At 40.6% G+C, this 16,929-nt stretch overlaps 1 protein-coding gene across 1 annotated transcript in view; it reads right to left on the minus strand.

The window, feature by feature from the left end:
- Positions 1 to 925: 925 nt before the first annotated feature.
- LOC310944876 (netrin receptor UNC5D-like) overlaps positions 926 to 16,929 on the minus strand; it is a gene marked incomplete at its 5' end in the record, with an annotated part of 231,215 nt that continues 215,211 nt past the window's right edge. Inside the window, 5 exons of the mRNA XM_083910720.1 lie at positions 926 to 1,248; positions 3,833 to 4,011; positions 5,287 to 5,463; positions 7,519 to 7,668; positions 15,462 to 15,692. Of these exons, the coding sequence (XP_083766846.1) occupies positions 1,044 to 1,248; positions 3,833 to 4,011; positions 5,287 to 5,463; positions 7,519 to 7,668; positions 15,462 to 15,692 (942 nt within the window). The 3' untranslated portion in view covers positions 926 to 1,043. The remainder of the gene's footprint in view (positions 1,249 to 3,832; positions 4,012 to 5,286; positions 5,464 to 7,518; positions 7,669 to 15,461; positions 15,693 to 16,929) is intronic.

Here is a 16,929-nt window from a genome sequence, read left to right on the forward strand (position 1 = left end):
GAGAGCCAACACAGAGTTCAACACAAAGTCACTTTATTAAGTTTAGGGGCAGGTGGAGCGACTGAATGTGGTGGTGGGGGGTGGTGGCGGCGGTAGCGTTGGTGGAATCTTCCTGATCGAGATTTATTCAGCTCTCACTGCCTCCATCTTTTGTCCTCTGCTTGAACAAAGTGGCTCCAGGTAATAATGTCCGAGGATTTGATTAAAAAAGAGAAGGTAGGTCCAGTAAAATACCTAAAATCTAAAAAAAAATACAATTTTTGCATGAGGGTGTTTGTTAAATCGGCTCGTTTTCTATGTGAGCCACATTCCTTACGCTTCTTTAACGAGCACGTGGACATCATTAGATCGTTTCAAATCACCGTGGACCGTCACTATAATTATCTCCGACACAATCATACGGATCTCAGGTTTTGACAGATTCTTTTTTTTTTTTTCCTCCCCCATCATCTAACGTCCGCGGTAACAGTAGAGTAAAAAAAAAAAAAAAAAAGGGGGAAGCAATAGGAGATCTAGAAAATGAATGACAACATAATGACATTACACTCAACATTTTTGACAGCCCCGAAGGAGAGTGTTTGACGGCAGGGCGCCCAACACATCGGATCCAGGGAAGGTCATAACACCAGTCTGACTGACAGTCTTGTCTAAAACACACTCTATCCTCCGCACACACGCCGATACCCATAATCCTTCAACACAGGTGGTTGGACGTCGTCCTCTGAAGACCTCGAGATGCTGACATTTTCCGGTCAAAGACGGGAGAAAGGCGGGATACTCCCACGCGCTTTCCAAAAAAGATTCTGTTGGTGCCTCTTGATAACATGATCCCTCGCAGTTGCTCCATGTTCCCCCCCCCCCACCCCCGCGTGTGCACATTTTGGTTCAGCAGTTTAGTAACAGTCAAAAACCCTGCTGTCCTCTTCACGTCTCCTCTTCCTTCCCTTCGCCGTCGCCTCGCTATATAGCACACGTTTTCGATCGTCAGCGTTCATGCAGTAAACGTTCGTCGCGTCTCCGTCCCGCCGTAAAAAAACCCGGCCCTACCCAAGTTTGGAGAACGCCGAGTCCTGCTCTTCTCTGCTGCGGGCGAGCGTCGTGGCGGTCGTCGCGGGAGACTGGACCTTGCCTATTTCCTCTAGGGCGCTGGCCAGAGAGTCCAGGTCACCCGAGTCCTGGTGCTGGGCTTCCCAAAGACTCAGAATCACCGATGACGGGCTCTCCTGACACGCAAAGTAGCACAGGTTCCTGCCGGGGGGGGGGGGTCAGAAAACAAGAAACATTAGATGAGATAAGGAAGGAACAGGTGAGAACAAGTGAGGGGATCAGTGACAGGAAGTGACAGGTCTGCACAATTTTATGATCAAGAGGAACACGAGATTTTAGTACTTCAGTGATGGACTACATTTTTGGCATTTAGCCACCAGGGGGCGACTCTTGTGCTGAGCAATTTGTGTAATCACTCACATTTTTCTTCCAAATATTGCAATTGTGATTTGAGTTACAAATCAAATTATTCAAGCTTCAGAGGAATATGATTCAATATGAGACGGAGCATTACCACATGAGATACCATCAAAAATATTAACTACTACACTTGATAAGAAGGACAAGAAGATAAAGATATGAATTGTTTGAAACATTTCAACTTCTTAACTTTTGCTTAACTTTTAACTTCAAGCACACAGTTTATTTTACTAAGTGTCCTGTTATTATGCTGTTCCTCCAGGACACACGTGGCAACAGGTCAGTGAATATCACCAAAAAAAATTGTGAAACATATTAATAATAACACAAATTGCTTTCATCTCCTGCTGCTTTATCCTCCACATACGGCGAAAGGATGGGTACAGCCTGGACAGATCGCCAGTCCATCACAGGGTGAGACATTGTTCTTGTTTAACAATAATAATAATAAAAAAAAATTGAGACACTAGAAACAAACACTTGCTTGAGTGAACCATGATGATGAATCGGGAAGATAACGTAAACAGAGAAAACTGGCAAGTCTCATGAGAAGTGCTATTACGTCTGGAAATAGTAAAAATCTCGACGTGTCGTACAGTTACATGGCCCAATTCGAGCACAACTTTTCCCTTGCGATCACATACTTTTCCCGTTTGCAGTTAAAAGTTCGGCCCTCTGCAACTCCACTGGTTGCAAAAACAACTCCTTCTGAATGGAATGGTCTGTCCTGAGGAGTAAATGGTCTCAGGTCTTTTTTTTTTATTTGCACATGATGTCAATTTGTAAATTACGTTCCCATTTAGAAGAACATAGGTGATGTTGAGTGGACACAGAGTTGACTGACAGCTGGTTGAAGGTGACTTCTAAAACAGGGTTTTTTTTTGTTTTTTTTTAAACATTAACAGAAAAGCAACAAAAGAAATTGACTCTGCCTTTTGGAAAACGTGATGAATTAATAAATCCCTGACTTGTTTGGCTTTGTTGTCTAAATAAACACACGAACAAATAAATTCAATAAAAAAAAACTAAAATATTACACCTTGAATTGATAATTCTTGTTTTTCTTTGAAGCACAGTTTTCATCATTTGCACACAACAACAGACTCCTGCTCCCCTTTAGTGAAGAAGGCAAATATTTTTCAAAACAAAGTTTTAACCTGCTTCACAGAAACCTGCAGCGGAGTGTTCAAACACTCAAGGTGAAACATCCAAGGTGACTCACCATCAGAAAACATTCCTTTGTAATGGAGGGAGGACTTTCATGACAGTGTTTTTAATTCATATTCATACACAATAACTGGAAAATGCCTTTATGAAAAACTAAATAACACCGATTGATGTAACTAGATTAATCATCGGGTAATGAATCAGAATCGGATTAATTAAGCAGGTTCAGTTTCAAGGCTGATGGGAGTCATGCAGCAGCGTCTGCTGTTGTTATGCCACCCATCCAACAGAGTGCAGTGTTTCATTACAATGAGGGTTTCCTTGACTGTCCTCTCCCCACTTTACCTTCTCAGTGTGACTCCCAAATTCAGAGAAATAATTACAAAAAAAAACCCCCCAGCTCAGACATCCCTGTTACATGATTCTTGCTGTGTTTTTTAATAAGATGAAAATGAAAAAAAAAAAAAAAAAAAAAAAAAAAAATCTCAAATTCCTTCCTTTTCCTCAGTCACCAACTTTAAACAAGTTAAATTCCCTGGTCACAGTGTCTGTCACAGCAATTTTTCCCCTCTCAGGTTTTTTTTTTTTTTCCCACAAGCACTTGATTACCGACTCCTCTCCTGAAGCTCAAAAGTAGAGATCGCCGAAACAGCTACAGAAGAGAGAAAAAAAAAAAAACCCTCCCACAACCTACGCAAATACTGACCCGACACAACCTCTGGAGACTTACGCATAAAAAGGATTGAAGCGGCATGCAGATCTGCTGCTAATGAGGAGCGAACGCGCGACCGCATCTTCTCGCCAGAGGCTGGTCAGTCGGCGCTCTGAGACCTTCCTTCCACATTTTCTGCAAAAAACACGGCACCTTCCTCTCCATTTATTCAGACTCTCTTTGCATGTTGTTTCTACATCTATAATGAAATCAGCAATGTGGCGTGCTACTGAAGGCTGGTGGCTGATGGAAGATTAGGGGCTGACACGGTGCCTAAATTCTAGATTAAAAATAGTATTCAAAGTGGGAACAGTGTTTGGGGGCGAGCGGGAATATGCAAAAAAAACAAAAAACACACAATCATATGAGCTGATTCATGTGTCTGAGCTCGAGTATCGCACGCATGACTCAGCAGTAAACAGCAGCAGAAGACTGGGGGAAGTGAGTGGTAACGTCTGCAGGTGCTCAGAGTGCCATAATTCATACCTGTCTATGTGGAGCTTTTGAGCCAAGAGCTGCCAGTCCTTCCCCTTGGCATTAGCGGTGTCAAAGGTGGCGCTGATGCGCTGGCGGATAGACGGGGGGATCTTAAAGGCCCTCGACCCCGTCTGAGAGGTGATGGTGCAGTCTGACTGAGCGAAAAAGGGAACCACTCCCTTTTCATTCTGCTCGCCGAGGAAGAGAAAGAGCGAGAGGTGTCAGGGTTAGAGACGGACGGAAAGTGCAGGTTAAATTCTCGGGGCCACTGAAATATGAAGGCAAGGACAAGGGCTTATCGAGACAAGTTTCAGTCTTTACATGGAAAAGCTCCCCCAAGAGGCTCATTAAGCGAGCTCTTAAATCAAATCAAGAGTTATTCAGTTTTATAAAGGAAGTGAACAAGCTGAAAACATGGCTGCCCATGCAAATGGGCATTTTCAGTTTGTATATATGTGTATATATATATACATATATACATGTATATATATATATATATATACATGTATATATATATATATACACATGTATATATATGTATATATATATATATATATGTATATACATACACATACACCGGTATATATATATACACACATATATATATACATACACATATATATATATATATATGTATATATATATATACACATATATATATATATATATATACATATATATATACACACATATACATATATACATATACATATATGTATATACATATATACATATACATACATATATACACATATACACACATATATATACATATATATACACACACATATATATATATATACATATATACATACATATATATATACATATAAATATATATACATACATATATACATACATATATATATATACATATAAATATATACATATATATACATATAAATATATACATATATACATGTATATATATATATTGCTTTTATTTATTTATTGCTTTTGTACGTGTTTCCCCCGCACCTGTACACAGTAACTCAAATTATGGTAAAAGTAATGAACAATATATCAACAGATATTGGTGCTATTTATTTATTAATTTACTTATTTATTTATGTGTCTAGATGTTGCACAATCTTGGCAATCTGATGACATTTCTTTTTGATTTTCACCAACTTTACAAAAACACCTGCGTAAAAATTTTGAAAATTGGATTGAAATTGTGAAATTTCACTTGGCTTGTTTTTATGAACAAAGAAAAACTACAGAAAAACAGTCCAATTTTGTGACTTCTGCACAATTATTGCTACTTTATATCACGAGTAAAAATGTGATATAAAATCAATTGTAACTTTGACTCAATGTGACTTATAAACACACACCCCCAGGATGTCCATATAAGTGAGTTATATTACAATGGATGCACGAGCATCTTTGAAAATTACAATTTTCGTGATAAACGTTACTCGAAATCGAACCTCGGACTCCCCCCCGAGCGCTTTGCTCACCTCCACCACAGACGCATAGACCTGGAGTATCTGCTCTTCGCCTTTGACCTGCCGCACGTTGATCTTGCAGGAGAGCTGAGAGGAGAGCTGAGACGAGGAGTGGCTGTATCGCTCCAAAGAGAAGGCACACTGCAGGGGACGCTGGTTACTGGCCCACACCTGAGAAAAGGAGAACTCCTGCAGCGTGGGGAGGGCGAGGGGTGGGCGGACAGTGAGAACGATGAAAGCATTAGGCAGAGGAGACAACAAACTCATTAAAGCCCCCTGCTAAAGACATTCGTTATTTGAATCCGGCTTCGCCACCCACTTTGCCGTTTACATGATTAATTAAGGCCGAACGAGTAGCCTCTTTAGCCAATCAATGGCGTTGCCTAATCAAGCAGTTTACCCCGTCACAAAAAACAACAACAACAGTAGCAGCCGGTCGAGCCCCGGGGACGGAAAATGCATCCTCCACTAATGACAGAGCGGGAGTCATCTGTGCAGGAATATAATAAATCACTGCTGCTCATGAAAATGAAGTTATAGGGCATCACGCATACTGTGTGGCTAATTTTACACGCAGTCGTTCGGTCCGTGTATATTACAGCAGCGCAAAGGCCATGTTTTTATGCAGTAATTATCCATACCACGAGAAGTGAATTAATATTCCCAGAGGTACAAATAGAAAAAAACTTTAAAAAGCAAAGGTCTGCTACATCATAATGTCTAATGATGTTGTGGTTAAATGCAAATATATTTAAATATCTGTATTAGTTCTTGTGCGTGCAAGCAGGATATATATCATAAATATATATATATATATATATATACACACACAGACACATATATATATCATATACACACACACAGGTATACATATATATATATATACATACTATACATACAGGGCCGTTTCTAGCTGTTTGGGGGCCCTATGGGGGGGCCCCCTATTTTTTCAAAGTCGTTCTGATTACCCCACAGACACTTACATGCTTTGCAAATATATGAATAATGAATGCATCCAATACATGCAAAGTAAGACAGGTACTTTTAATACTTGAAAAAATCGAATAAAATAGGAGTCTGAACTTGCAGTTTGGGGGCCCCCTGGTGGCTGTGGGGCCCTTTGCAGCTGCATAGTCCGCATATAGCAAGAAACGGCTCTGTATACATATATATATAAATATATAAATATGTATATACATATATTTACATATACATATTTATACATACACATATATATATACATACACACATATATACATATACATATATATACATACACACATATACATACATATATACATGTATACACATATATACACACATATATATATATATATACATATACAGTATATACATACACACATATATACATTTATATATTTATATACACATATATATACATAAATATATACATAGTGTATGTATAAATCCCTCATGCGGAGGATAAAGTGATAGACAATGAACGAAAACCAACGAATCCCTGAATTATCCAGCTTCAACTGCATCCCGTTTCAAATGCGACAACTGAAAAACCCGAAGTAACAGAGCGAATGAAATCCAAAAGGCCAATTTCGACTTCCATTACCGACCGCTGTGTGACCCGGACCACGGCGCAGTGAGAGCGGGTCAAGAACACTGTTTTACAGATGAATCATCCTCTCTTTAGATCCATCAAACAGGAGGACGGCTGCAAGTGAAAGCCTCCTCAGAAGAAAAGAGGAGCATCTGAATGAAAGCATATAGTCATCTTCCCTAGTAGGATCTCCTCCCTCCACAAGAAAGCCTTGTTGGAATTCTGGAGGCACTACGGTGGGCTAATTCTGCTAATGGGATGTAACTGGTGGGATAAACATCACAGGGCAGATCAGCACATGCAGCATGTCGACAGACCCCTAAGAAGATAAGTACGGGATGTGGCTATGTATGACTGCCTGGCAGTCATAATTAATTTGTATAGGCGTGTGTTTGGATGAGATAGCTCGTCTCAGCGATGCCACGCTGTGCCCTTGTTGCCGTCCTTTCAGACCAAGTAAGAAGCAGGAAAAAAATAGTGGAGGAGAAAGTTTCGAAAAAGGAAAAAAAAAAAAAAAAGCGAGGGGGCTGAAAAGATGAAGATGCACAGGTGTGCTCCCGCGGAAGCTGTGCTGGGGATTAATTTAGATCAGAGTGTACAGTATAATCTGCTCGCTGCTTTGCATCCCCTTTATTGGAAATGTCACAAACTCACGGCTGGAGGCTGCCTACCTGGCAGGTGGTGAAAGGTTTGATGCTCCACAGTAGCTGAGGGACGTCCTGGATGGACACCTGGAGGCTGAAAGTGTTCCCCCTGAACAGCATCATTTTCGGCTCCTCCAGCAGTCGCCCACCCCTGTTGCGCTCGCCCACTACCACTTCCTGATCGGGGAAAGGTCATGTGGGTCAGAGAAGTGGAGAAAAAAAGGGTACATAGTGAGTTGACGGACTGAATGTAGAAGACTTTCACTGCAGCTAAAATACACGAATAGCACAAACAAACCCTTATCTTGACATACAACATATACAATTAGGTTTGACTGTAAGTCGCGGGTCATACTTTCCACGTCCATGTGTCCCCAGAGATCAAACGTGAATTAATCTTTGAACGTGGACGTAACTAAAGGTCCAACTTCCTGTCTACGTGTAGGCACTTCCTGTACTCGTTTCCGCCACGCTCCGTCTGTGAAACGGAGCGAGTCTCTTAAGTTTCTTAACAATGTCGCACAAACGCTCGTAACTCCTGATAACAAACTGAAATGGCAGCTTCATTTCCACATCCGTGTAATATTACGCGGGAGTGGGAGGACGACGTGAGGAAGCGGAATGTTTTTTAATTATGTTGTGCTGTCGCCCCAGCGTGGGCATGAATGAAATGAAATAATGAATTAATAAAACTTTTAATGACTCGCACTGATTCATCATGAGCCGTTTTCCCGGTTTATTGTCAACAGAGTGAAATGAACAGACATACCACATTGCATTTTTGTGTCCACATTTCCGTCTTATTTGCAGCTGATGATCAAAACATTCGCTTGAAGGGGACATATTATGCAAAATCAACTTTTTAATCATCTAAATCCTCATATTTGGGACTCTGGAGGCCCGATCAGTCGGCAAAGTTTGAATAAAAGACGACTCACTCATGTTTTTGTGCTCCTCCTCAGTCTAAGTACAGGAGATAAAACACGCAATGTTGACTTCCGCTGTCATCGGGACGTCACAATGCGCTGAATTCCTGAAATTGTTGTCTCGTGGAGCTCCGCTTTGTCCGTAAAAGTTCTATTCTTGGCTCCACAGTGCAGCACAGAGTGCTACACAAACTTCCAGCCTCAGAGGATTTATCTGTCCAGCGGATACATGTTATATATGACGGCAATGTGCCTGCTAGAGCCTGCAAATGATCACTTTTCCAAATGCTAACTGCTGTTAGCTCCCAGTAGCCTCTGTGGCTGATGTCATTTCCTGTCCCTTAAGTTCATTTTTAGTTTTTTTTAAGGTGGACCTAAAGAGATACTGCTAAACCGAGCGTTCTGAACAGGGCTATTTTGGCAGGTTGATTGAACTGCTGTGGTGCTTCATCCTTATGGTATTTTGACCAAAGCATGTCACAGACATGTTCATTAGGACACCAGGGAACTAGGTTAAACTTGGAAAAAATAGGGTATAATATGACTCCTTTAAACCAACTGCTGTTATAGCAACCGCCGACTGCACACACGATAGCTAGTTTGTAGAAGTGACATTAAATGGCTGACAGGAAATGCCAAACATGGTGGACTCCAGGAAGGATTTGGGGAAAAACATCAAATTGCTATTTTCTGACAGATCTGGATAATTTCCGTAATTGATTCATCTGTCCATTACTTTCTTGATTATGGAATATTTGTTTGTTCCATAAAATGTCATACCCTCGAAATGATTGATTGTTTTGTCCACAAACCAACATTTCTCAGTTTTAATGATTTCTTTGTCAAATGGAGCAAAGAAAAGTGGAAAATATTCACATTTAAGGAGCTGAAAAAAAAATCAGAAAGCTTGTTATAATAATAATGATGAACGATAAAAAAAAAACCCTCTGAAGTGAAGCTTCATGATACAGTTTTTACTGTGTAATAGAATTTTTAAAAAAACGTGACGGAGCGTCAACACGTCAGAAAACATCAAAGGATGGACTATTCATTCTGCAAAAATGAAAACTTGAATTTCTCTCTTTTTAATTGGCCGAGAACAATCAAAATAGAACAACAAAACCCTTTCAAATGTGATTATTGCTTTTCTTCAAAGAGCCCTTTTGATTTGAAACATGATGAACTACGCATCCTTAAAACAAAGCCCTGTTCCACATGCAATGTAAACGGCTCATTTTAAGGTATGGGAAACACAAACATAGTTTTGAAAACCCTAATTAATTACAGTAATTCAAATTCTACACGCTGGGCCTTATATTATTTTGGCTAAAGAGATTGATCATCAAGTCTTTTCATACCAATTTAAAGAGGCAACTTTAGTCTTTCTAGCTTTCCAGATGTTAACACTATTCAGTCATTGTTACAAAAACACAGCAGTAGACGCTGATAAGGGCAGAACACTAGCTCCTGAAGAAGTTATCAACACCGCTATTGGAGATAATGGAGGACGAGGAGGAAGAAGTATGTCCGCGGCATAGTAATTACAGCCTGAGTAACAATATTGCCTCACACAAGTGATCAAAAATAGTGGGATCTGGCATTTAGAATGAAGTAGCAGGAGGAAAAGCCAGCAGGCTGTAAATTGAGTCGACATTTTTCAGCAAGAACTGCAGCAGCTCAGTAGCCGAGAGAAGTAAAGAAGGTAAAGGTAAAGGACAACAACACACGTGCTTCTGTTGCCATTACACTGCGCAGTCAGTTTCAACAACGTAAAAAGTTCTATTCTTGGCTCCACAGTGCAGCACAGAGTGCTACACAAACTTCCAGCCTCAGAGGATTTTTCTGTCCAGTGGATACATGTTATATATGACGGCAATGTGCCTGCTAGAGCCTGCAAATGATCACTTTTCCAAATGCTAACTGCTGTTAGCCTGGTAGTTTCCACAACAGCGTTGACGACAGGTTTCAGACAAAGGTGTCGATTTTAGCTTCAACAGTTGAATTCTGTGGAAACGCTGCAAAAGTTTAGGCCAGGGGTGTCATACTCATTTTAGTCCAGGGGCCACATACAACACAATTTGATCTCAAGTGGGCCGGATCAGTAAAATAAAAACATAATAGCCTGTGTAAACGACAAAAAACAATATTATGCCTAAAATGACCATTTATCTGGAAGTAGATGATATAGTATTTCACATTGTGATTAGATTCTAAACACAATGTGAATTCCTCCTGGGGGCCGGATTGGAGCCTCTGGCGGGCCGGTTTTGGCCCGCGGGCCGTATGTTTGACACCCCTGGTTTAGGCTGTTTCAACCTCTGCGGCCTGGTCGTCATCCTGGAAACTGTGAAACGTGATTTTCTGCCATTTTTTTTTATTAGTAACTGGAAAAAATAATTGGCAGATAAACCAATAAAAAAACAACAACACTGTTTTAGTTCCTGGAACTTTCGCAGTGAAAACTGAGAAAGTTTTCTCAAAACCAATTTCAGAAAAATGTGCCCACATTACTGGAAAAACAGATATGAGAGAATGAGACAAACTTGCATGAAAACAACTTATTGTCCAAAGAGAGATAACATATTAATTCTACAACACACACTATTATGCTTATATGAATAGCTTTTCTTGGGTGTGCTGATTTGGCACCTTGTGAACCGATTTTCAACCTATGCTGTGGACATAATGAAAATAAAAACAATGCTAAAACAAACAAACAAAAAAAAAGAGCTGTGCTGCTGTGTGCATCTTCAAGCTGTCAGAACACACCCACAGTGAGAAGTTGAGTCAGCCATTACTTTTACCATGCACAGTTAAGTTGAACTGCAGCTGGAGCTCGACTATGCAGTTTAATTGGACGACTGCCCTTGACCCACCAACGTAGGCACTGGTGGGGAAATCGATTTGTTAAGAGTGCGTCTGCCTCCACTCCACTGGGTGGTGATATGCCCTTGTTGCAGCTTGTGTGAGTATTATTTGGTTCTGGTTGACCTATTACCCCACAGAATAAAACAACTTTAGCTTGGCGGTTTAATTGGTAGCATGTTGCGTGCCATTCTGAGACTTCTAAATATTCAATTGCATCGCTGACGGAGCATAAATTCGGTCGTTTCGGTCTGATTTCTGGGTCAAAGCTCTAGGGTGGGAACTGTAGAATAAGCTAGGCTACTTCGGCTAATTTATCCGCCGTGCACATTATCTGTCTGTGTTCGTCTGAAAAATCAAATCTGCAAATCAGACATGTTTCTATGTATTTTAAGAATTTTAGGTGGACTAAAGGTGCTTTTTCACTAGTTCCAGCACGACTCGGCATGGCTCGATTGTCCTCGTGTTATTTTTTTTTGCTTTTCAATCTTGTGTCTTTGGCGACTTCACTGCCAAAAGCCGGTGATCGTGAGCCGCGAAACCGAATCACAACTCCTTCACACCGTATTTTAGCTCAGATACTGTCTCAGACGGAGTCCTGCAGGAAGTATTGAACGACTCTGTAAACAAATCTTTTTAATTAACTGAATCTAATGAATCTAATGATTCAGTTTTTGTTAATGGCTGAATACAACGATTCAGTTACACCGAAAAACAACCGCTTTGCAAGTCACTCGTTTGCGTGTCGCGTATCATGCAGCCGTGCAATGGTGACTCCGACCACACTGAGGAGGTACTACAGCAGTGGAAAACGATTTGAATCGAGCCGTGCTGGAACTGTACAGTGGAAAAGTGCCATAACGCAATAATTAGCCTTATTTTTAAAAACGTCATGTAAACTCACTGCTGCAACAAGACAGGTACCATCGCACAATATACATAAAAAGACAGCACAGTCTGCATGAGTGACAAACCCACACAGCCTCCAAATAAGACAAAGAGAGCAGCACAATGTTTTTGTTGGACACATAAACAGAGAAAATCAATCTTTGGTCAGCGCTGTAGTTTTTGGCTTCCAGCCACTGTAAATGTTCCCAAAAATCTTTAGAGTAAAGTAACACGTGCAAACGTGTCACTGTGTTCGTGTGTGTGTGTGTGTGTGTTTATCTTCAGATTTTAGATCCTGGGGAAACAAGGATTGCCGTGGGTGTGGAGTTCCGACATTGCGCCGTGCTTATCAGCCACACAGCACAGAGAGCAGGGAAATGCAAAGAATACAGTCTGGCCTGAACCTGATCGATTCCTGCTTCAAGCTCACTGGGGAAATTAATTGTCGTATGAAGCACAAACAGCAGCCAACAAAAGAAGAACAAATGAACAAATAACCAAGTCTGACTGATGGAGAGGAAAAGTGAATTGGCTCTTGGCACCGACATCCAATTTCTCTTTGTTCGCAAGCAATTCTACATCTTGAATGAACCTGCAAGTGAAGCAGGACTTTGGCATGGTGGAACAACCATCACCTCTACGACCACTAAAAATGTCTGCGTTTAATTAAGAAAGGAAACAAATTACTCTTTTCCTTTTCTTTGGCTGCAGAACCTTTGAGTGGAAAAAAAAAAAAAAAAAAAAAGATGTGGGTGTATTTGTGAATGAGCCCACACTGCAAGAAAACCACTCACAACATGAAGAGGTGGACGTGCAGCCGAGTCGGTTTTTCATCATTTTAAAGGTCCCGTGTTATACCCTATTTTCTCCAAGTTAACCTCGTTCCCTGGTGACCTAATGGACATAATTTGGTCAAAATACCATAGGGATGAAGCACCACAGCAGTTCAATCACCCTGCCAAAACAGCCCTGTTCAGAAGGCTCAGTTTAGTAGTATCCCTTAAAAAAGTAAAACAAAACTTAAGGGACGGGAAATTAGATCAGCCACCGAGGCTACTGGGAGCTAACAGCAGTTAGCATTCGGAAAAGTGATCATTTGCAGGCTCTAGCAGGCACATTGCTGTTATATATAACATGTATCCACTGGACAGATAAATCCTCTGAGGCTGGAAGTTTGTGTAGAACTCTGTGCTGCAACGTGGAGGCAAGAATAGAACTTTTCACGGATTTCCTGTTTTCGGATATCAGTACGGTACGGCCAAAGCGGAGCTCTGCGAGACAACAATTCCGTTTAGCGCATTGTGACGTCCCAATGAGTGCGGAAGTCAACATCGCGTGTTTTATGAGTGTATTTAATGAGTGAGCAATCTTTTTTCACACTTTGCAGTCTGGTACGGCACTCCAGAGTCCCAAATTTAAAGGTGCCATATGTAAGAATGTGGCCAAAAACGGTTACTACATTCAAATTCAAAATACCAAGGTCTTTTAGGTTTCGTTTTCTGACGTATCTGGCAACCCGTGGTTGCTCGGCAGCTGAGACTCTACTGACTGCAATGATTGGTAGACGGTGGTAGGTGGCCCCACATGCCAAAACATGATTTCAAAACATAAACATGATTTTTTTAATGCAAATATTTTGTCTGTACTGTTGTTGTTGGTGAGTTCAGTTTGTTATATGAACATTATTCCTGAGTCTCCGTGACATATTAGGAGGATTTTATGGCCAGTTGCTTTAGATTTATTACATAATGCACCTTTAAGGATTTAAATGATTAAAAAGTTGATTTTGCATAATATGGGACCTTTTAACGTGTTCACATGCTTGTCACATGAAGAATAATCCTCAAACATCTAACACATCGAATTAACAGAGAGCAAATCAAATCAGACAAAGAGAGGGAAGAGAAGCAACCTTTGAGCATCTGTTGTCTTTGTCGGTGAAATCCCATCTCCCAACGGCGGTGTTACTGCGATCTTCGGTGGAGCACAGAAAAAAAAGTCCCCAGACGGCACTTGATCTAAGCAAAACCACCAGCCATGCCAACCCGAACACCAAGTGACTCAAACGTGCTACTTGTTTCATGTGACACTTTATGAACTGATCCAACACAACAAGAAGGGAAGAGGGTTTTGATGTTGTGGCGTAGCAGTGTCACTGCACGTGCGCGTTCCTATTTTAAGACGTTCACCACCATAACCATCTGCTATTTCGTTTAAAACTTATTTTTTGAAATTTTGAATAAGCCCGTTTCATGTCGGACACTTTGACAGGTCACAGCAGGAGAGGCCCACATGTAAATGATCAAATTAATGATGGCCAAGTTCCATTAGTTTCAGATTTGCACGGTGGTTTCAGGGTGCATGGCTGGCTCTCTGTCACACCGCCCTGAACTGAGCTGAGCCACCGTTAGTGTTATCAGTGACACCAGTGCCTTCCCTGCTAGAACATGCCAAAATGTCTGCTGTGTGTGAAAGAGGCCTATAATTCACACTGATCAGCCACCTCATTAAAACTAATAAAAATAAGAATACTTTTAGCCACATCACAACAGCACTGTCATGAAAATGCTGATGCGCAGAATCACTCGTGGAACACTTGGTGAAATAATCAGTACAATTCTACGGAGCCCCCGAAGTGACATGAGAGAGAAAAAAAAAAAGATCTCGACTTTGAAACTCGAGATTTCAATTTTTTTTCATTTTTTTCCTCATGTCACTTTGGTATGAAGCCCCCGAAGTGACATGAGAAAAAAAAAAAAAAAAAAGACGAAAAAAATAATTTGAAATCTCGAGTTTCAAAGTCGAAATCTCGAGTTTCAAAGTCGAAATCTCGAGTTTCAAAGTCGAGATCTCGAGTTTCCCAAAATATAAATTAAAAAAAAAAAAAAAAAAAAAATTCTTATTTTTTTTTGAAAAATTCGATTTTGGTTTTAGAAAAATTCTTTTTTTTTTGAAAAAAATCAATTTTTTTTTTGGAAACTCGAGAACTCGACTTTGAAGAAAAAAGAATTGTATTAAAAAACTACAGAACTAATAGTCATTAAATCTTGTAGGGCGTTGGAGTATGACCCAAGAATGATTCTGTTCAATTTTGGAGTGGATTTGATCAAGTGGGTGAATAGAGGAATTTGTTTTATGGGTCACCGTGGATATTTGCTCTTGGAGCACTTTAGTTTTCATCCTGTTGAATGCATCCTCATGCAAATTTTTTTTTTTATAAAACTGACATTTCTTCTCTTTGTAACCAAATAAGTAACATTTCTACTTCCATCCTCCCTCTTCCTTCCATACCTGAAATGCTTGGGGTGTGTCATCCACACAGTAGACCCTGAGGGTGAAGCCCAGAGAGTTGCCCACATCTGGACTCCCAAACACAGCCAGCCTCAGCCGTTTGGCCGCCTCCTGGTTCAGCGGCTCCCCCACCAGGGCGTAGCGGCCCGGGTGCTCCAGCAACAAGTGACATCTCTGGGCCTCCAGCAGACAGTAGCAGGACGTGCTCTCCTCGTCCACGGACGTCACTTCCTGCGGAGGAAACGTATGCGGCACGTCAGGAGAGACGGTTTGTTTCTGCAACACTGAACACGTGCGGAGTCATTCGTGGTTCATTTGGGGGGTTAATCGTGAGATCAGTTCAGTGCTTGAAGCCTGTCTTGTGCATCATTTTTGATTTTGAGGATCCAGCACTCTGCTATACAGTACAGTGGAGCGAAGGCTGCATCCGTATTATTGCATTTTGATTCAAAAACAGAATTTTCAGATAAAAATGATGAGCTTTTAACCCTTTAACGTAAAGCTCTTTTTTGATTACTATGTTGAAACATACACAATGTGCAATACAGAGGGTCTTATACACTTTTTCGAACGGCACAACCTATAAGCAATCTAATGATTTTTTTATTTTTTTGTAATTTTCACCAACTACATAAACACACCTGAAGAAAAAGTACTCAAAACGTTTAAAATCGGTTCACTTGGCCCGTTTTTATGAACGAAAAACAAAAGAACAACAGTCTATTTTTGTGATTCTGCGCAATTATTGCTCCTTCATATCAGTTGAGTGTATAATATATATAATATATATATATATACGCGATATAAAATTAATCATAACTTTGACTCAACAACAACAACATAAGAAGACAAAACACCCAGCAAAAGGAGTCGTGTATTATTCCCATGGGCTCTCCTGCGGCACAGACCTGTGCCACGTGAGCACTAAGGGTTAACTCTGTTTCAGCTCCGTTATATGGAAGCCTTGTTCCCGCCCCCTTGCAAAAAAAAACGGCAAACGGTCTGTATTTATATAGCGCTTTTCTAGTATTGATCACATCGACATAAAAGGATAGCAGAGCTGGGAATTCAAACGCGTAACCTTTGAGTTGAAAGACGACTCGCTCTACCAATTATGAGACCACCAAGTCATCATTTTGAGATAGTATGATATGATAGCAAAATTACGAGATGCTACGTCATAATAATAATCATCATATAATCATGAGGCATTTAGTATCTCATAATTACGACATAGTAAAGAAAGTAAAGTAGATTAATGCTACTCTTTGCACATTTTAATGATCACGGTAACACTGACTGTTTCGGAAAAAGAAAATCAATCAATGGCCGTGCCGTTATTAGGGATGCTATTAAGACACTTTACGAACAGTAAAGTAGAGATTCTTCTCTCGGACACAGACAGATGACAGGACGAGGAACCCGAGAACAGTTGAACGAGAGCCAAACAAATAATGACACATCTCGC

Source organism: Microchirus variegatus (genome assembly GCF_963457635.1).
Source record: "Microchirus variegatus genome assembly, chromosome: 1".
NCBI classification, from domain to species: Eukaryota; Metazoa; Chordata; class Actinopteri; order Pleuronectiformes; family Soleidae; genus Microchirus; species Microchirus variegatus.